Source organism: Vulpes lagopus, chromosome 13, assembly GCF_018345385.1.
Source record: "Vulpes lagopus strain Blue_001 chromosome 13, ASM1834538v1, whole genome shotgun sequence".
Lineage (NCBI taxonomy): Eukaryota > Metazoa > Chordata > Mammalia > Carnivora > Canidae > Vulpes > Vulpes lagopus.
This window is the reverse complement of record NC_054836.1, coordinates 58,842,095-58,862,431: the sequence shown is the minus strand read 5'-3', so window position 1 is coordinate 58,862,431 and position 20,337 is coordinate 58,842,095. Positions and strand designations below refer to the sequence as shown.

The window sequence follows — 20,337 nt, the reverse complement described above, 5'->3', positions numbered from 1 at the left end:
GCCTCAGCGCCACCGTGGCCCCGAAGCCGTGGGCGTGGAGCTCCGCCCAAGCCCGCCTGGCTGCACCCCCACCGGCCCTTGGGGAAGGAGGACAGGCTCGCTGGGCAGACGCAGCGGCCCCCAAGGCGCCCTCCCGCTCCCTCGCGACTCCCGAGACCCGGGGAGGGGGGGGCGAGCGCACGACCCAAGCAAGGCCCCGGCCCCGCGGCGCCTCCTCCCGCAGCACACGGGGCAGAGGCCCCTTACCGCGGCTTCCCGAGGAACAGCGCCGGGGGCGCAAACCCGGGGAGGCGGCCTGGAGGCGGAGGTGCGCCCTCCCCCCACCCGCCCACTCCCCAGCTTGCCCGCAGCCGCAGCTCGGAGCTCCCGCAGGCCGGGAGGTGGGAAGGGACGGCCTCGGGTTCATCGGTCAGAATTCTGCAGAAACACCGCGAAAGCACAACCTTTCTCGTGACATAAACCCGCTGGTTGGGGGGCGCCTGGGTGGCTCTGCATTGAGCGCCTCCCTCGGGCCCAGGCCTGACCCCAGGTCCCGGATCGAGTCCTGCATCAGGGTCCCCGCAGGGAGCCTGCTCCTCCCTCTGCCTGGGTCTCTGCCTCTCTCTCTCTGGGTCTCTCATGGGTAAATAAGTAAAATCTTCAAATCAAATCAAATCAAAAAATAAATCAAAACATAAATAAATAAATGAATAAATAACTAGCTAGTTGTTTGGGCCATGGTGTGATGAGGATGTTAGTGAGTCTGGATGAGCTCATAGAACATGTTTCTAAAATCAGAGATTTTTATCCAATGTAGACAAACGAGCGTTTTATTAATGAACATTTGGAGAAACCCAGAAGCACAGACGAAGACCAATGAGGTTTGTGGCATCTGTCCTCCTCCCCGTCCTTACGTTGTGGGCACAGCAGGAGCGGCCAAGGCGCAGTCACAGGATGGCCTTGGCGGCCCTCTGTGAACGGAAGCTCGACGGCTTGCTTGGAAGAACCGTCCATGAAGACTTCGCACAGAGGGAACGTGTTCTGAAACTCCGTCGACTTTGCCTACTGAAGAGGAAGGGTGCCAATGATGTCATGAATTCTTGGAGAGCCCCGTGATGCTACAGCTTTTGGTCTCCCCCATCCCAGTTGTGAGCCTGTAGTGACCCCTCAGTAGGTATCTATCAGATAAGCCTGGACCGTTTGTCCCAGGGTCGCCAACAGAGTTGTCCAGATCTCGGGCCCTGTGCCTCTGTGCCTCTGTGCCTCTGTGCCGGGGCTGGGCTTGAGGAAAGCTCCAGAGGGACATGTTGCGGGGGTCTTTTGAGGCTGCTGATTCGGGCACCCCTCGCTCAGCTGAGGGTGCACACGGGCCAACGGGGGGAGACGCAGCTTCGGTCGTGAGATGGCCGGGATGCGATGGGGTTGTCTTAGGTGCTTTGCTGTTGCCGGCAGGCTCCTGCCCGGGGTTCTCGCAGCAACTGGGGCCTTTGCTGAGCATCTCCTGCTCCGCGCGGCCTGCTCGGCCTCAGAGTCCACGCAGACTCCCGCTCCCTGCCGGTAAGTGACCCTTACCTGAGTGTGAGGCAGGGCTCGCGCGAATGAGTCACCAGGGGTGACCTGCTACAAAACTTCGGGGAGAGCTTTCCTTGGTCCTAAGGGAGGCCCACGGAAGGGACTAGTTTCCTCCTCCTCTACAAGAAGTAGTAACTGCAAACAATGCCTGGATGTGCGCCCCGTCCTGCAATCATGGGAAGAGGAAGCCCAAGGACGGTGGCCTGGACCCCGCGGACCTCCGAGGAGTAAGGTGGAGAAGGAACTGGAGCCCTGATGTCGTTGTCCCCTGGATGAGTCGCTATCTCTGGACTTAATCGTGATGGGAAATAATATACTTACTTCATTCTCACTGCTGTGGCCCTTGCAGTTGAATTGCCTGGTTTGCACGGGGCGGCCGGAGTTAGCCCATAAAGGCGTAGGATGCCCGGCTGCACGTGAATTTCGGGTAAACTATGAGCAGTTTGTTAGGAGGTGTGTGCTCGGTGCGGGGTCTGTCCCACGCAGTATTTGGGACACCCCTACGCCAACACAGTCTTTGTCATTTCTCTGAAATTCTAATCTCACTGGGCACCTTGTATTTTATTTGCCAACATGAGGCTTGTAGTTGAGGGTAATTTGTCTGATGCTGAGTTTACCTAAAGGCTTTCCTCAAGTCCTGTGGGGCATGCTCTTTCCGAGGTAAAAGGTGAAAGTAGAGTCACCAACTGCATTTGGGTACACGTATTTATGGAGTTCAGCGTCCTATTCCCAAGAACTAATAAAAATGTCTAAGATATTTTTCTTCACGAGACTTGTCAGTGAATCCTTCCCCCAAGGTGAAATAGTATCGTCATGCAGATTAAGTGTGGAAAGAGTCAGATCCTTCGATCTCAGCCTCTCTACTTACCACCTGTATGGGGCTGGAGGAGTCACCTCTGAGTCTCAATATCTCACCCTGTCGCTTTGAGGAATCAGTAAGACACACATGGAGACGCACCCTCCACGTCAGGCGCACAAGCCTCGCAGCACACTGGTCTCCCTCTCTACTGATCGCCAAGCGCTCTCTCGGGTGCACTTGTGAGAACCTCATATACCAAGAAGCAACAGAAGTTCGTTCTCCCCAGAACACGAGAGACTCCTAACTCTGGGAAACGAACTGGGGGTGGTGGAAGGGGAGGGGGCCGGGGGGTGGGGGTGACTGGGTGGCGGGCACTGAGGGGGGCACTTGGCGGGATGAGCACTGGGTGTTGTTCTGTGTGTTGGCAAATTGAACACCAATAAAAAATAAATTTATATGTATAAAAAAAGTTCGTTCTCCCAACCAAGGGCCTGCGCTGCTCCTTCCCCCTGCGCAACCTGAGCAGAGCGAGTGCGAAAGACATAGTGCCATGAGTTGCTTTGTGGGGTGAGAACCTTGTACTATTTACTGCATAGCTGAGCTTTGCTTACGTGTGTACTTGTTTGTTTATTTGCACGGCTGAGTTCTCCTCCCGACTTTGGCACTGGCACATATAAGACTGCCCATCAAGAGTAGCTGTTAGTAGTACATAAACTGAAAAGTTTTTTCCCTGTCCTGGAGGAGAGAGACCCGTCTCGTTCTATCTTCAGCACGTGGCACAGTAGGTGCCACACACTCAGAGGGTCCATGCTGAGGCACACGCGACCACAGAATTGGGCTCCGACCTCACGGGCAACGCATAGGCCACACAACCTTTCTAAGGTGCTATTCTGTATTCACACCGTCATGCCCAGTTTGGTAGTTTTCTCCATCTTCCCTTTGTGCACAGAAGAAGTCATCCTCACAGTCTTACGTGCTCCTATGATCGTGCTGGAGAAGGCCCGGAGGGGGGCAGAGCAGCTACCCTTAAGGAGTTGGGTGTCCAACGGGAGCATTGCTCCTGCTGTGCGCTCCCAAAGGCGGGGTTAGAGTTGAAGGGTAGCAGGTAAGCGGAGGTGCGGCCCGTGAAACCGGCAGCACGGCTCAGGAGGGCAAGGCCCCCAAGACGGTGAGGGCCCCTCCTCTCCTGGAGTGTTGACACGGACTCTGATGGCCATTTATCAGGGATATTACAGCAGCTCTGTTTTCTTCTTAACTCGTAAAATGGAAATATCAATCCCAATTTATCAGCTCCCAGGGGAGGGATCTGAGCCAGCTAAACCCGAGGAGACTCCTCTGCTGGTTTTCAGGCATCTGTAAAGCGCCGGTTGCAATAGTTTCCGAAGTTCACTGTGGAGTAAAATTACCTTGGGATTGGAAAGATCTGGGTGCCTAGGCCACATCCGAATCTGCAGAGATTCTGATTCAGTTGACATGGGGGTGTGGCTTAAGTATTCAGATTTTTTCCAAAGCTCTCCAAGGGATTCAAATGTACAGGACATTCGAGAATCGCTGCGCTAGGGTGCTGGAGAATTATGACTCCCGATTTTAGTTTGGAATCGGATGCAATCAGAGATGTAACATTGAGCACTTGCTTGAAATTCTCTTGGCTCTATTTATTAGAAGGAGGTGAAATGTTCATATTTGTAAAGCACTGTTCTCCAAGAATCTTATTATTCTAGGATCCTTAAAAGTTTATGAATTACAGGGCACCTGGTGGCCCAGTCGGTTGTGTGACCAACTCTTAATCTTGGCTCAGGTCATAATCTCGGGGTCATGAGATCGGGCTCTGAGCTCAGCATCTGGTCTGCTTGAGATTCTCTCCTCCTCTGTTGGCCCTCACCCCAGTCACACACACACACACACACTCTCTCTCTCAAATGAATAAATACAATATTTAAAAAAAATTTATGAGTCATGAAAAGGCAACTTCACTCCTTTCTCACAGTAGGGGAAGATCTCTGTTCAGTGACTGGATTATTTGCACTTTGTCGGTGTTAATGGCCAACAAAATGGTCATGGACTCTCCTCGAATGGGGATGGTTCCGCCTCTTGGAGGACCATGTGGCGCCAGAGGGGTTCAGATGCAGCTTTCCTAGGCGTCCTCCCCTGGGACCTGTGTAGAGAGTGACAGAGGGTAAACAGCAGGTTTCTTTGCTCTTTCCTAGGATTCCGGGAGGCCCTTCAGGGTCAGAGTGAGCCCCAACCCATGGATCGCTGCAGGTCTCTCCTGGTCTTTTGTGTGGGTGACTAACCTCTCTACTCTCCGTTCAGCTCACTGACTTGCTTTCCAAGATTTTTCCTTATCCCAACCCTGAGCCCTCAGGTTCTCTTTTAGTCTTGATTTTGCTTCTGCCCAGACGAGAGTGTGTGTTTCACTGTCACCCTGGGGGTCATGCGGCAACTGGCGGCCACCAGAGACCCAGAACTCTAATTTTCATTTTTCCCCTAAAGAAATGTGGGCAGGGCTTCCCTTATTGGGTTTTCTTGAAGACGCTCCTTGTGTTTCATGGAGCCTGCACTTGTTAGCATAGTTTTATTTGCCACACGAGGTGCACAGACGTGATCCCAGAAATGTGGACTGAACATCATCCACATTTTATACGGGGACTGACTGTGATCCAGTGATTCTTTTTTTTTTTTTTTTAATGTGAAACTTCTTACCTCCAAAAGGGAAGGTCTTTTCTGCAAGGGCAGCCTCCTGGGATCCCTTTAGTACTTCCTGAATTTCTAGTCTAAAACCACATTCAAGGACGCATCAGGCCGCGCACCGCTGAAGTCAGGGTATCCGGGCTCTGAAGGTGCCAGGACACGGGGCGACACGGGGCGAAACCTGCTCCTTCTAGGTGGGCTTGGGGCGGGCGCTTTCCCGCGGCCTCCCCGGTGCTTGCCCACGCGCCGTCCGCGCACCGCGGAAGTGGGAAGAGCCGTCCCGGGGCGCAGGGGGTCGGACCCCCCCCCCCCCAGCTCGCACCGTCCCTAGAGCGAGGGCCCTTCCCGGGAGCCCCGCCCCGCCCCGCCCCCTGCTCGGCGCGGCCCGGGCTCCCGCGGGGGGCGGGGGCGGGGGCGGCGACACCCCGGGGTCCTGCGGGGCGGCCGCGGCCCGAGCATGCGCCGCCCGCCCGCCCTGCGCTGTGCCGGGGCCGGGGCCGGGGCCGGGCCGGGCCGCCGCCGCGTCGGGACTGGCCGGGGCTCGGGGGACGGCGGGGCGGGGGCGGGGGCGGGGGCGGGGGCGGGGGCGGGGGCGCGGGCGAGGAGGGCGGGGGGGCGGGGGCGGAGGAAGCGTCCGCAGCCCGAGCCTCGCGGCCCCGCGGTCCCCGGGAGAAGCGTCCCGGCCCGAGGAGCCCCCGCCGCCGCCCGACCGTGAGTGGCCGCGCCCCCGCCCCCGGGCCCAAGGGCAGCGCGCCCGGGAGGGGGGAGGGGGGAGGGGGGGAGGGGGGTACCCCGGGAGGGGGGAGGCGGGGGGTGCGGCGCCCCGGGAGGGGGGAGGCGGGTGCACCGGGACCGGGGGGAGGCGGGGGGTGCCCCGGGAGGGGGGCGGCGGGGGGTGCCCCGGAAGAGGAGCGGCAGGAGGGGGGGCGGCGGGGTGCCGGGATGGGGAGGCGGGGAGGGGCGGTGGCGGGGGGTGCCCGGGGGGGCGGCGGGGGGCGCCCCGGGAGGGGGGCGCGCCGGGCTTTGTGCTGCTCGGGCGGGGAGCGCGGGTCGCGGCGGCGGCGGGGCCGGGGGAGGGGACAGCAGAGGCGACCCGGCGTGTGCACCGCAGCAGCGGCCCGGCCCCTGCGCCCGCCCCCTGCGCCCGCCCCCGCCCCGCCCCTCCCCGCCCCGCCCCGCCCGCCGCGGGCTGACCCGTCCCTGCGGCCGCGGCGCCCCCCCAGACCAGCCCCAGGGCCGGGCGGGATCCCGGCTCAGCGGGCCGCGGGCTTTCACACTCCGGCTGCGGGCGCGGGTGCGGGCGCGGGTGCGGGTGCGGGTGCGGGTGCGGGCGCGGCCGGTGCTGACACCCCCGGGTGCTGTCCCGCGGCGTCCGTGGCGTCCCCGGGTCGGGTGGCCGCGGCGTCGGGACCCCCGGGGCCGAGCTGTCGGTGGAGCCGCCGCGGGAGCGGGGAGGGGGCGGGGAGGGAGCGGGGAGGGCTGCGCGCCGCCTGCCCCGGAGCGGGAGCGGGAGCGGGAGCCGGAGCCGCCGCCGCCGCCGCCGCCGCGTCCTCCCCGGCAGGTGCTGGGCGCAGCCGTCCCGGAGCCCGGGGCTGGTGGTGCTGGGGCCCGCGGGAGGACGGCGGAGGGGGCGGGACGGTCAGGCCGCCGCTCGCTGCCCCGCAGGTGGCTGCCCCGTGGCCCGCGGGGCTAGGATGTGGTGAGAGGATGGATGCGGCTTCCCCCGGCCCGGGCTCACGATGGCCAGAGAAGACTCGGTGAAGTGCCTGCGCTGCCTCCTCTACGCCCTCAATCTGCTCTTCTGGGTGAGTCGGGGGCTCCGCTGCGCGACAGGTGGGCTGGCCGGCCCGGGCTTCCCGCAGGTGCACCTGGCGCCCGGGGCCCGGCTGCGGAGCGCCGCACCCTCTGTTCTTCGCAGGAGTAAGTTTTGACCTTAAAATGCCTTTGACCTAGCTCCAGCGCTATTTGCAACTAGGAAGAGAAAAAGGAAGAAAGGGAAAGAAAGAAAGGAAAGAGAGACAGAGAGAGAAAGAAATAAAAGAGGGAGGGAAGGAAGGAAAAAGAAAGAGAAAGAAAAAGAAAGAAAAAAAGGAAGAAAAAGGAAAGAAAAGAGGAAAGAAAGAAAGAAAGGAAAGAAAGGAAAGAAAGAAGGAAGGAAAAAGAAAGGAGAGAAAGAAAGAAAAGAGAGGAAAGAGAGAAAGAAAGAAAAGAAAGAAAGAAAGAAAAAGAGAAAGGGAGGGAGAGAAGGAAGGAAAAAAGAAAGAAAGGAAGAAAAAAGAAAGAGAAAGAAGGAAGGAAGAAAGAAAGAAAGGAGAGGGAGGGGAAAAAAGGAAGGAAGGAAGGAAGGAAGGAAGGAAGGAAAAAAAAGAAAGAAAGAAAGAAAGAAAGAAAGAAAGAAAAAAAGAAAGAGAGAAAGAAGAAAGAGAAAGAAAAAGAAAAAAGAAAGAAAGAAAAAGAAAGAAAGAAAGAAAGAAAGAAAAAGAAAGAAAGAAGAAAGAAAGAAAGAAAAAGAAAGACCTCTACGCCTGCATGCTGCTGGCAGTAAAATTAGACTTGAAGTGAATCTAGGGATATAAATAAATGCACGTGCTTGTGCTTGTAGATAAGAGAGTCGTGACAGACGACTCAGGGAACTGCTTGCTTTCAGGAATCCCAGATAACTGTCCACGCGGAGAATTGCTTCCTCACCTGGCACTAGCCTGTGACACCCGGTGGGGGCAGGCAGTCTTACTGTGTTGTTGTAGGAGTTCACACACAGGTAATCCTATCAAAAGACTGGGGTACGCTTTTCTGGGAGATTCCATACAGCCTGAAAAGGTGGTTTTCATGTAACTATTTCTAAGTTGGCAAAGTTTTAAGGAATTTTGTGTGTGCTGTTGGAAAATCCCATAACCATTTAAGGAAATAAAATACGTAAAATTTAACAAGCTCATGGAAATCTTTATGCCGTATGAGCTAGTGACTTTCTATGCTTTGCACCCAGGCATAAATTTTCATTAAGTGTTATTTAATAATCACATTATTGTGCATAAAACTTACGAGGAAAATATAAAAATTTAAACTTGGTTGCTTGGAGAAGCTGACGTGCTTACACAGAGTGTTTTTCTTGCCAGTTTTGTATTCTATTGATAATTATTTTCCAACATTTTCAGCTGGAAATTTTAATGTGCGATTTATTTATCTGGCTGACTCGATGGCATTTGCCAGCCCCTTTTCATAAGGCTCGTAGATGTGGTCTCTAGAGGATGACATTTCGGTTTGAATTAGTCCCTATGGGTGGCTCCATTTTAAAATGACAAATTAAGCCTTACTTCAGCGAGTCATCCAGAAGATGTCTAAACTGGCAGCATTTTTCTCTGTATATGAAAATGAAAAAGCCTCACTGAGTTAAACTGACCACTTGGAACTGTAAAATCACTAATTGATCTTATTGCAATTCTTAATTCTAAATACGCACATTTTTCAAGGTGTCCTTCAATCACCTGCTTAGCCACAAACAGGTGGCTAACAAACATAATTGTTTGTAAAAACAAACAGACCCTAACAAAATTGTTGTTAAGATCTTGAACTGTTTAAAAAACTGTAATAATACCACTTCTATTTACTCGTTTTCCATTTTTCTACTTTATGCTTTTGAATTATAGAATCATCACATGTTTATAACTAAAAGGGGATTTAAAGATGGCCTGATTGAACTTCCTTACTTTGTGAATGAGAAACACAAAAAAAGAGAAAAAGAGAAAAAGAAAAAAGAAAGAAAGAAACCAAACCTACCAAGTGTAGGTTGGTGACTGGCCAGCGGTCAAATGGCCCAATAATGGCGACAGTATCAGTAGCCCCCACTCAGTTTTCTTGTTCCTGCATAACGCCTTTACTTGGATGATTACGGAGTTCTCAGTCTTGGAATTACTAGGATTTTTGGTGTAGCTGTCCACAGAATAGCAATTTGAATTTTCCTAATAATCTGTATTATGGGGGAAGACACCAGTCATTTAAAAAAAATGATATTGCTCTTCTGAGTAATGAATTGGCTTAAGAAAAAAAAAACTTATTCCTTAAATTCCTCCAGGGCTTGTTCTGTCCCTAAAGAATATAAAATGTTGTGTCTTGGCTGTTATCCTATAATTTAACTTTCTCACGTTCTGTGGGCACGTTCTGATATATTTATTTATTGAGATCCCTCCTCCCTTCCTCCAACCCTCTTCCACTAGCTTCCCCTCCAACAAAATAATCCATGTGAACTGCCTGGTATGGATCCTTCTCTGTTTTTCTTTTTGTCATACAAAGATGTGTTTACTCCTACCTGTCCACATACACCCACTCACGCACCTTTCTATGTACATATGTACATTCGCAATTTTTTTTTTTTTTGTTAAATTTTGGTTTCCTCGTTTAGTCGCAGGAGTAGGGGTGCTGCCTGGGAGACACCTGATAGGGACAATAACAAAACAGCGCGTCCTCACCTAGTTCTTGCATTGGCCTGGCACATTCGGTGCTTCAGTCTGTGAAATGGGGATGAACGTCCTCCTGGCTTAGAGTTGCTGTGAGGATCGGCGTCAGTATCTGCAGGGGCCTGTGCAGTTGCTCGTAGCCGCGTCTATGTGGCGGGAGTAACGGTGGAGAGAAGTATTTGCGGTCATTACCGTCTTCCCACGGTCGCGATGCTCAAGCAGATGCTCGAGGTGGATTGCTCGGTCCAGGGAACCGCTGCGGTCGTCCTCGCAGCCAGCGTTATCGTTGTGATTAATACCGTTACTGCTACTAGATTTCTTTGACCCAGAAATCCTGTCTTGGGCATCTAGGCCCTAGAAAGAAGACACGCCAACACCCCCCATTATATGCACACAAATATTTGTTGCCGTCTTGCGGGTGTTACGGCACTTTTTAATTTGGGTCAGTTGGAAAGGCTCGACGTGTCATTTCACTGCTGCTGTGCTTCTGTTTCCTCCCCTCCCAGTTGAGCTTGAGCATAATTTTCTTTAGACCGGGAGATGTTTCTTATATATTATTTCATTTTATAATTCATATTCATGAACTATTTCATATTTGCCATAGAGGCTTGCCTTGTTGTTTGTCCGTTGACTTCATCGATGCTGTTGCTATACAAGAAACAGATTTTCATATGCTGTTTTTATTAGAATTTTTCTTTTTTTTAAATTATTGTTTTTAAGATTTTATTTATTTATTCATGAAAGACACACAGAGAGAGAGGCAGAGACCCAGGCAGAGGGAGAAGCAGGCTCCATGCAGGGAGCCCAATGTGGGACTCGATCCCGGGACTCCAGGATCATGCCCTGGCCAAAGGCAGACGCTAAACCACTGAGCCACCCAGGGATCCCAGTATTAGAATTTTTCTGTAGGATTTTAGCTCTTCTCTCATAGTCTTCTGTTCTTTCGAAGCACCCGCCTTTCTTGTTTTCGTTAGCGTTTTTTTTCCGCTATGGGCTGTGAGCTTATTTTATATAATTAAAAATATCTGCTGGGATTTTTGTTGGAATTGTATGAAATGTATATCCAGCTTTGGAAGAATTGGCATTATTCTTTTGGTGGTAAAACAGTGTTTGCAGATGCTATATTTCCTTGCTGAGTCAGACATAGTTTGGAGCCTTGTGCCAGGCACATTCCTGGGCTTTCTTACACCCGCTCGTCTAATTCTCCTAACAGCTCCGGAAAACTGTTTGTTTGTCGGGTAACGAGAGGTTACTCGGAGAAGTGCAGTAACTTGCTATAACCTGCTAGGAAGTGGCAGGACAGGGACTCAAAGTCCAGATTTTTTTTTCCTCCCACGTTTTCGTAGGAGTCGCACTGCGGGCCAGGTGGGTGTGCGGTGGAGAAGCGGGCCCCTTCCCCCGGTGCGTCCGTCCGTCCGTCCGCAGGGAGGGCCTCGCTGTCCACCCCCTCACCCCCAGCCCCTGGAGTGCTGCTTCTCAGACGAGTCACCTGGCAGATCCTCGTTCAGTACCTTGGGCGCGTGGGGCCTGGAAATCTGCTTTTCTAAAAAAGCCCGTCCGTGACGTCGTTGGTCCAGGGCCCAGGCTGCCGTCCTTGCTTTAGTTCTCCCTGGAATTCGGCGCAGCGCGAGCCGGCGTAGCAGGTGAGCCCGACTTCTTAACTCAGACTTCGCCTTCTGAGCCTGGAGAGGGATGGGCCTCGCCTCTTGTTTTGCAAGACTGGGCAACCTGCCCTCGTGACCTCGGGGGTCAAAAGCTGTAGCCTTTTACTCTTCACTTGGCATTTTGAACAGTTTTTTTCCCCTATGCATTTTCTACTGTATCAGTACCATCTCCCGTTCTCTACCCAAAAGGATTTTAGGGAAAAGAAAACTAAATCTTAACTGGGTACCTATACATTTTTGTTTGGCTGTTCTGAGAGTTGAAAATCGAACAAAGTGGGTTTTTTTTTTTCTTGAGTATATTTTAAAATATGAGGCATAGACCTACGAGGAAACGATTAGATCACAAATGTACTGCTTTTTCTCCCTTGCCATGGATCCAGCCCTCTTGATTTGCCATCTGTTGAGTGGCTGTTCCATGTTTTGAAGAAGCATCATCCCAGTACAGCTATCCTGGAGTTAGCACGCAGATACTGAACCTTGTAGGTTTGTCATGAGTGTTGTGGGTTTGTAATGGGAGAAGTCACTTGGGACATGGTGCACGTGAGTGTACTGCCCAGAGAACTCTTTTGAAGCCATGATTCACATTCTGCCCGCAAAGAAGCAAGGAATGAGTTATTTTTACTTCGAATTTATCCCACTTTTACCATTTAAATGGCATATTATTTAAGTAAATGAAAGCTTTCCTCCATTTTAAAGACAACTTCTGTGGCTTTATGATATGAACGCTTGTCATTCGTAGATGGTAATTTTCTGCTATTACAAATATGGATAAATATGGTTGTTTCTGGGAGTTCCTGAGGTTGATGAACACCTGACGTTTATCAAATGTTTGTTTATTATTTTTAAAGATCTAATATCCCACCGTTAATTTTCAAGTCCTATTACTCTCCAGCAGGTAAGAGCCATTGCTTTCACCTACCATTGCTAACAAGAATAGCGATAGAGACACACTCCTCTAATGAGCTAGGGAAAGAAACGTAGAAAAGAAAACCTAAGAAGTGGGCAGGGAATCTAGTTCACTTTTGGGATCAATGCAGGACAAATGAAACAGCAGAAGGTCAATGTTCCATTTCTTTTTCCTTGGCCATATTAGTGAACCTTAGCTGTTTGACTCATGGCACACCCTAAAGAGATTCATGGCAAGTGGACATTTGTATTCACTTTTATATAGTCTATAAAGATACAGTTTTTTAAATTGAAGCCCCTCACTTTATACTCTGAAGGTCACTGAAGTTTGCTTTATTATTTTTTTATTTTTTTAAAAGATTTTATTTATTTATTCATGAGAGACACAGAGAGAGAGACAGGGACACAGGCAGAGGGAGAAGCAGGCTCCATGCAGGGAGCCCGATGTGGGACTCGGTCCCAGGATCTGGGATCACGCCCTAAGCCAAAGGCAGAGGCTCAACCACTGAGCCACCCAGGCATCCCTGAAGTTTGCTTTAATTCTAAGGCATAGAGGAGAGCCTTCCAACAAATGTTAGTGCTTTTTTCCTAAGATCTATTATTTTTTTTAAAGATTTACTTATTTTATTGAGAGAGAGAGCATGTGCACGTGAGCACAAGTGGGAGGGGCAGAGGGAGAGGGAGAGAGACTCCCAAGCAGACTCCACACTGAGCGTGGAGCCCACCTCGGAGCTCAATCCCACGACCCTGAGATCACAACCTGAGCCGAAACCGAGAATCAGATGCTCAACCAATTGCACCCCCACCCCGGGTGCCCCAAATGTTCATGCTTTTTAAAAAGAAACTTTAAAGAAACTTTAGTCTCAGAGATAAAGCTGATAGGTGTTTTTGTTTTTTTTTAAAGATTTTATTTATTTATTCAGAGACACAGAGATTGAGAGAGAGGCAGACACACAGGCAGAGGGAGAAGCAGGCTGCGTGCAGGGAGCCCGACGTGGGACTCGATCCCGGGACTCCAGGATCACGCCCTGGGCTGAAGGCGGCGCTAAACCGCTGCGCCACCGGGGCTGCCCTGGTTTTTTTTATACGACGTGGCCCCAGCTGAGCAAAGGTAGTCCTCACAGGGTCCATCAGAACTGCCCTTTGGAGAAGGGCACCAGGGGTGCTTTGGGGCACATCCTTGCTGCAGGCCCGAGCGTTTCTGACGCTGAGCTGCCAGCCTCCACATAATTAAGATTTATTTTTATATTTCAAAAATCACAATTCTAATCCTTTTTTTTTTTTAAGACAAAAAGGAATTTTAAGAGTACCTAGTCCAATTCTCCGTTTTCAGGAGGAGCAGAGGTTGCAGAAGTTTGGATTACTTGCCCGATTACCTGGAGAGAGAGAACCGTAACTACGCTCCCCATCTCTCTTCTGCATTCTGCTCTTTGCTGCTAGATTTGACATAAAAAGGAAAGTTCGAGTAGGTATTTTTAAACATCTGTCAGCCTTGAATATAAATTATTGGTGTCACTGTTACCTTATGTGAGACTGTATATTATGGATGGCAGACAGTTGAAGGACTTAAAAGTCTGTTTTGTGACTTTGCTCTTCCTCTTTGGCGGAAACTGTAGGCATACGTTTCAAAGTAGTTTAGGGATTGTGCACACACAAAGAACCCTGATTTAGAAAACAACTTGATTCAATCCTTGTTTTTACATAATTAGATTTGAGCAAAACCAGATTATGTCTCCCATGCAGCAGATTTCATACGTGTGAATATTTGTCGAGAGCTAGCATATTCTGAATGTTTTGCAAGACAGAATGTGGCAAACGTCCTGCTAAGTAGTACGTGAAGTATATTTCTCTACTCTTTGCGTTACTTTCTAAACATTTTCTTGAACCACAAGCAATATTTTGCAATACTGCAGAAAATGTAAGGAGTCACATGACTAGTTGCCTATGATAATCACAGCGTTCCTAGTAGTTTAATCATGACGAGTGGCAGCTAAAGAATTATTTTATTTTAATCTGGAAAATCAGTAGAAAATGGCATCATGGGGATCCCTGGGTGGCGCAGCGGTTTAGCACCTGCCTTTGGCCCAGGGCGCGATCCTGGAGACTCGGGATCGGATCCCACGTCGGGCTCCCGGTGAATGGAACCTGCTTCTCCCTCTGCCTGTGTCTCTGCCTCTCTCTCTCTCTCTCTCTCTGTGACTATCATTATAAATAAAAATAAAAAGAAAACATTTAAAAAAAAAAAAGAAAGAAAATGGCATTATGAGTAAGGAGTCCTGAATGGCTTGCATGATTTGTGCTTCTTGATTTAATAGCATCAGGGCTGGCACCGGAGCGACCTCGTCTCCTTTTAGCGGAGTTTCTTGCTTCGCATGCACTCCGTGTGTTGTCGCTGCTCCGATTTTCTCGACCCCGGTGAGGAGCATCACTCCTCGAGAATGAAACTGTTCCCAGACATTTAATGCAGCTAGAAATAATGTCATAATGAAAACCAGCTTAGTCTGAGAGTCGCTTGTGCGCCATTAGATGAAGCTTTGTGGTGACGTGTGTGTTTTGACGGACGTCCTGGGCATGGCTACGATGCTTGGGCTACGATGCTTGATGCAAGAGCACGGCAGAGTCAAGTAGGAGTCTGTGGTTTACAGGACACTTGAGAACACTTGAAGCAGCTCTGACCCGATATCTAAATCTTTGATCTTGTGGCTCAGCCGGCATCTCTCTCCCCTGGAAACCTTCCAGGGGTACAAAGCTTAGCGGTCCCTCCAGCGGCTCCTGAGTTTGCCAGCCTTCCCGGCGAGCCCACCCGGCAAGTTGAGACCGGTTCCCTTGGAAGCACTGATCCTCCGGGTCACCGCCGACTCGCTGCTGGGCCTCTCGGCGGCCGCGGGCCTGCTGCTCCTCCCGTCGGGGTTCGCGGGGTGCGCGGGCGGGCGGTGAGAACACAGAGCAGGGCGGTGCCCCGCCAGTCGTCCAGGGCCCAGGCTGCGGGGCAGGAGGGGTCGGGGGGGGCCTGGCGCCCCGGGCCTTGGAGCTGGTCACGGGGTGGGGGGAGGCCGCGGGCCCAGAGCCCCAGAGGCCTGGGGTCTACGCGGGCCCGTCGGGGAGGCGCGAGCAGCTCTTGGTCCTGGGTACGGCCCGTGTGCGGGGACAGGCTGGAGACGGCTGCCAGGTGACCGAGGACGCCCGGGGCCCTGCAGGAGAGCGTGGGGGGCAGGAGGGCTCCCCGGGAGCCGCCGCAGCTCCCCTGGGGCTCCCCACGCGGCGGGAGGGAGCTTGACGGGAGCCGGGCCACGGCTCTGGAGACACTGGCGTCGCCTGGCAGCGGAGGGGCCCACGCGTCTGCAGCGGCGGGACGGGGAGGACACGGCCTGGGGTGATGAGGGCCCGGGCAGAGGCTCGGCCGCCCGCCAGGTCCAGCTCCTGCGGCCCAGGCGGGAGGCAGTGGCAGGGACTCGCGGGCCGGAGAGGGCTGGAGGGGGCAAGGAGCGGGCCTCGGGGGCCCAGCGTGAGGCCAGGCCAGGCGGCGGGCGGCGTGGCAGGGCTCGGGCAGGAGGCGGCCGGCAGCCAGGCCTGGCTCTCCGGGTCCTCGGGCCGCGGGGTGAGCGCCCGCCCGCCGGCATCCCGGGCCCTGCTGCGCCCTCTGACTGCGCCGCCCTTGCCCGGGTGCTCCTTCCCCGCTGACCTTGACGACGGCCCCTCAGGCCCCACCGCCTTGACGGAGGTCCCTCTGACCCCGTGGAACGGGTCTGGCACACAGAGGGGTCCTTGGAGCAGCCTGATGCAGCCCCAGCACTTGCTGCGGTTTGCACTCACACATCCACACCTTCGACGGTGGCCTCCGCGTGTCCCCTGGTCGCGTCCACGGCAGAATCGAGACAGGGCCTGGCGCGGCCTCTGCACCCCACGAGGCACCCGGCCTCACAGCCGTCGACCACTGTATATTTTTTGAATGAAAGAATTATTTCAAAACCATGCACTTAGGGCAGCCCGGGTGGCTCCGGGGTTTAGCACCACCTTGGGCCCAGGTCGTGACCCCGGAATCCCAGGATCGAGTCCTGCGTCGGGCTCCCTGCATGGAGCCTGTTTCTCCCTCTGCCCGGGTCTCTGCCTCTCTCTGTCTCTCTCTGTGTCTCTCATGAATAAATAAATAAAATTAAAAAAAAAAACCCGATGCACTTAGCCATTCTGCACTATTGGAAATGTCTTGCAATCGTGCATTTTTTGTCATAGACAGAAGAACAGCGCGTGACGACCACTGATAGTCTGCTATACCGAAGTGAGGCATCTGACGACTTACTGGTACCCTGTCTCAGAGCCATGGTATTGAAAACTGGCTAAGACAGCCTATAAGAAATTAGAGACGGAGAAACCAAGATCAGTTATTACAACTTCAAAGAATGATAAGGAAAGGAGAGACTCATTTATAATTGCCCAAGAATTTGAGGTAATGAGATACAATGTCACGTTAATAGACTTCCCTGAACCCCGTGGAGCGTACAGGTACTTGAAGGTCCACGTACAGCCCAGGCGAGGGAGAGCGGGCGTAGGCTCAGATCTAACCAGGTGGTCCTGGGTCCCCTGCCAGCCCTGTGTGCTCTAATAGGTTCTGTTATTATTCAGGTGTGAGGAAGCCAACAGATGAGACAACTGCCGTCGAAGGGATGGTTTATTATACTCACGGATCACGAGACAGAGAGAGAGAGAGAGAGAGAGCGTGAGCATCATCACGAGGCCCAGGAGGGGAAGCCCTGGGGTCGGTGGCGAGGCAGGGAGGGAGAGGGCGGGCGCACACTCGTAGCGTGGCCGCTGCATCAGCAAGAACAGGTGAGACAAGTAAGGAGGCTCGGATCGGCTGGTTTCAACGCCTTCAGCAGCCTCTGGAGTCCAGGGCTGTCCCTGGTTGTCTGGCACCCGGAGCTTGGGGGGGCGGCAGCAGGTGTAGAGTGGCCCAGAGTGAGGGTGTGCAGCGGGACAGGCGGTCGGGGTGTGGGCTCTGGGTCCGTTGGTTGGTATTTGAAAATGAAAAGTGTGAACCTGGAAGAAGGACTGCTCCCAAGGGTGATGAGGGCAGGCAGGCAGCCGAGGCAGGGTGGCTCGGGCTCGGTGTCCGCGTGTTAGGGTGTGTCCGGCGTGACCATGGGGAACAGATGTTAAAGCCTCAGAGGCACAGAAGCCAGAAGCGTGATTAATAAACCGTGGCTGACCCACGGGGTCGCTTTTATTAGGTTTCCACTCTGTTTTTATTCCCACCAGAAATGAGGAGAGGAAAAACGGGCCTTACCCTTCTCTGAACCGTGGTCTCCGGGTCCTTACTGTGCTTCCGGCCGGGCCCCCTGAGACTCTGCTCACCCAAGACTATGGCTAAGCTGCCGGGCCCTAGCCGGCCCCTACAGACCGCCCCCCACGCCGGCTCGCCCCTTTTAAAATAAGAACCCCGCGTGCCCTGCGGCCCGGCTCCTCACTGGGGAAATTAATATGCTTATCTCTAAGCTTGGAAGGCGGTTAGTGACTAAGCCTAAAGCTCCAAAGACCAGGCTTGGATTTGAATCCCTGCGCTGCCATTTACAGTCTCCGAGACCGTGAACAGATTACTTCATTTTTCTGTGCTTTATGGGACTTTCTGTGGTCTGTAATTACCTGCCTTATCTATTTTTTTCTTGTGCCCCACAAAAGGCTCACAGAGGCTGGGATGTAGCATCTCTTATTCATTGTCGGGTCTCCAAATCTAGTACAGGCACTATGAGGTGTCGGAAAAATATTTGCAACTGCATGAGGAAGGAGCAAATCCACTGGCGGGTTTTCCAAGCAGGTAGCCCTGTTCCACTACCCAAGAGGTCCCAGGGCCCGGCCTCTTCTGTTTGCCTTGGAGCCTTCATCCAGAAAGCATTTTCATGACCGCTGTCTGGGTCGGTACGGACTCATTTCCGATCTGGTATATTCATTATTTCTGTATTTAAAGCTGAATCTCTAATGTACAATGGTAAGTGAGGTCTGTCTGTTAAGATGCCAGAAATTTTAAAAAAAAAAAAAAGCTGCCAGAAATTACTAAAAGACAAATTCAAGGTAAATGACATCCTTAAGCATAAGGCACACTTGAGGGAATCTCCATCTAAATAGGAAGGAACTTCAGAACCTAGGGGTTAACTTTCAAATATTTGAAGAGCTCTCAGGAAGACTTGTTCTATGTTTGCTTTAACAAAAGATTTTAAAGAAATTATGGACAATGTAAAACATATATAAATATAAGGATCCTTAAAAAAAAAAACCCTTCATACTATTGTCATACCTCAAACAATAATTTCTTAACATTTTCAAGTATCCAGTCATGTGAAACTATTCCCTGTCATCTCATAAATATCTCTCTGTTTGTTTTGATTGAATCAGCATCCAAATCAGGTCACCATATTGCACTGGGTTGTCTCTTAAAAATTTTTAACTTATAGTAGTTTCTTCTTCCTCCCTCTTTTTTTCCACATTAGCCAGTTGTGTGTGTGTGTGTTTTTTTTTTAAGGAAACCAGATCATTTGTCCTGTGAAATTTCTCATATTCTTGATTCTGCTGATTGCAGCCCCACCCCATGGTGGCATTTAATGAGTTCCAGTGTCTTCCCTGTATTTCCTAGACACTGAAAAGTAGAGCTGGAGGCTTGGTGAGATTCAGGTTTGACTTTTTGGTAAAAATACTTCAAAGGTATCTCTGGGTACTTCTGATTGCATCACCGTGGGGGACACATTATCTCTCCTTGTGATACTAAAGCTAATCAGAGGGGTCTGGTATTTCCCTTCAGCCTGGTGTCTCCACCCTGGGAGTTAGCCTTGACGTCCCGCAGTTGTCGGCCCTGACTACACATTAGAACATCTGTGGAGCCTTTACATATTTCTCATGCCTCAGTCTTTCTTTTTCTTCCTTCCTTTCTTTCTTTCTTTCTTTCTTTCTTTCTTTCTTTCTTTCTTTCTTTCTTTCTTTCTTTCTTTCTTTCTTTCTTTCTCTTTCTTTCTTCTTTTTTTCTCTTTTCTTTTCTTTTCTTTTCTTTTCTCTTTCTTTTCTTTCTTCTTTCTTCTTTCCTTCTTTTTCTTTCTCCTTAAGATTTTATTTATTTGAGAGAGAGAAAGGGAAAGAGAGCATGAGCAGGGCTGGGGGTGGAGGGAGAGGGTGAAGCCGACTAGCAGGCTCCCCCCAGATCTCCATCTGGGTCCCTGGATCATGACCTGAGCCAAAGGCAGACGCTGAACTGACTGAGACCCCAGGTGCCCCATCTCAGCCCTACTTTCGAGAATTCATCCAGGGTGAATCTGGGCTCAATAACTTTTTTTTTTTTTAAGTTAAAGAGTCCTACATGATTTTGATGCACAGACAGGACTGGGAACTATTGACCTAGTAATCTGGGCAGTCTCTGAGGATCTTTGCCTAGAGATCCGTTATTTCAGAAGGGCTTGTGAGATAGTGATACTCTCATGCTTCCTGCATGTATTAGCATAAATTCTATAAAAACTTTCATGAAGCCTTTGGTTCTTTCTTTAGTTTGCATAGGAAAGGTAGGATAAAAATTGGATTCCTACCAGTTTTCTGAATAATGAGTTGAATATCCACTATCCTACAAAGGGTTGACAAGTGAGTTTTAAGTATCATTGTAAATTCATAGATTTTAGCATATTTGATATTTCACACCATTGCATTTTATCATCATCATCATCATCATCATTATTACTCTGATGCTCTAATTGACCTTTACCCAATGGAAGCACTTTCAAGTTAGCTCCTGTGACTTTCGTGGGAACATCAGTAGAATGGATTTGACTGCTTCTTTGCTATTATATGTGACATGTTTTAGGCTCATCTTGTACATCTGATAATTTTATCATTCTGTGGCCTCTTCATCTTCTTCAATGACTGTCTTGAACCTGAAAACAGTCACTTAACAGTTTAGCTCTCTGGGTCCTATTTGGTGACATTCTATTTAGTGGCTATGATGGGATTACAAAACGGAATGGCAGATATTCCTAGGAATAGTGAATTTCTACACAGTTGTTGGGAAAAAGCATAATGATTATGTAACAGAAGAAATCTTTAATTGTTTTAATGATTAATCCTACGGAAAATGTTGTATAAATCTTTGATCACCAATTTGTATCTTTTTTTTCTTCCCAGTTAATGTCCATCAGTGTGTTGGCAGTTTCTGCTTGGATGAGGGACTACCTAAATAATGTTCTGACTTTAACTGCGGAAACAAGGTAGGCTTTGTAACTAATGATTGATTTCTTTCATCAGGTTTCCT

The 20,337-nt window shown here is 51.0% G+C and overlaps 1 protein-coding gene across 5 annotated transcripts in view; it reads left to right on the top strand.

Annotated features, from left to right (window-relative positions):
• The first annotated feature begins 5,601 nt into the window (after positions 1–5,601).
• Positions 5,602–20,337, top strand: part of TSPAN12 (tetraspanin 12) — a 65,376-nt gene continuing 50,640 nt past the window's right edge. Inside the window, exons 1-3 of one of the 5 annotated variants that reach the window (XM_041727427.1) lie at positions 5,602–5,752; positions 6,707–6,846; positions 20,211–20,293. In XM_041727427.1, coding sequence (XP_041583361.1) covers positions 6,781–6,846; positions 20,211–20,293 — 149 coding nt within the window. In that variant the 5' untranslated portion in view covers positions 5,602–5,752; positions 6,707–6,780. Of the gene's footprint in view, positions 5,753–6,197; positions 6,342–6,381; positions 6,847–13,395; positions 13,528–20,210; positions 20,294–20,337 lie in introns of those variants that run through there. The other 4 variants (XM_041727425.1, XM_041727429.1, XM_041727430.1 and 1 more) reach the window with 4 other exon arrangements.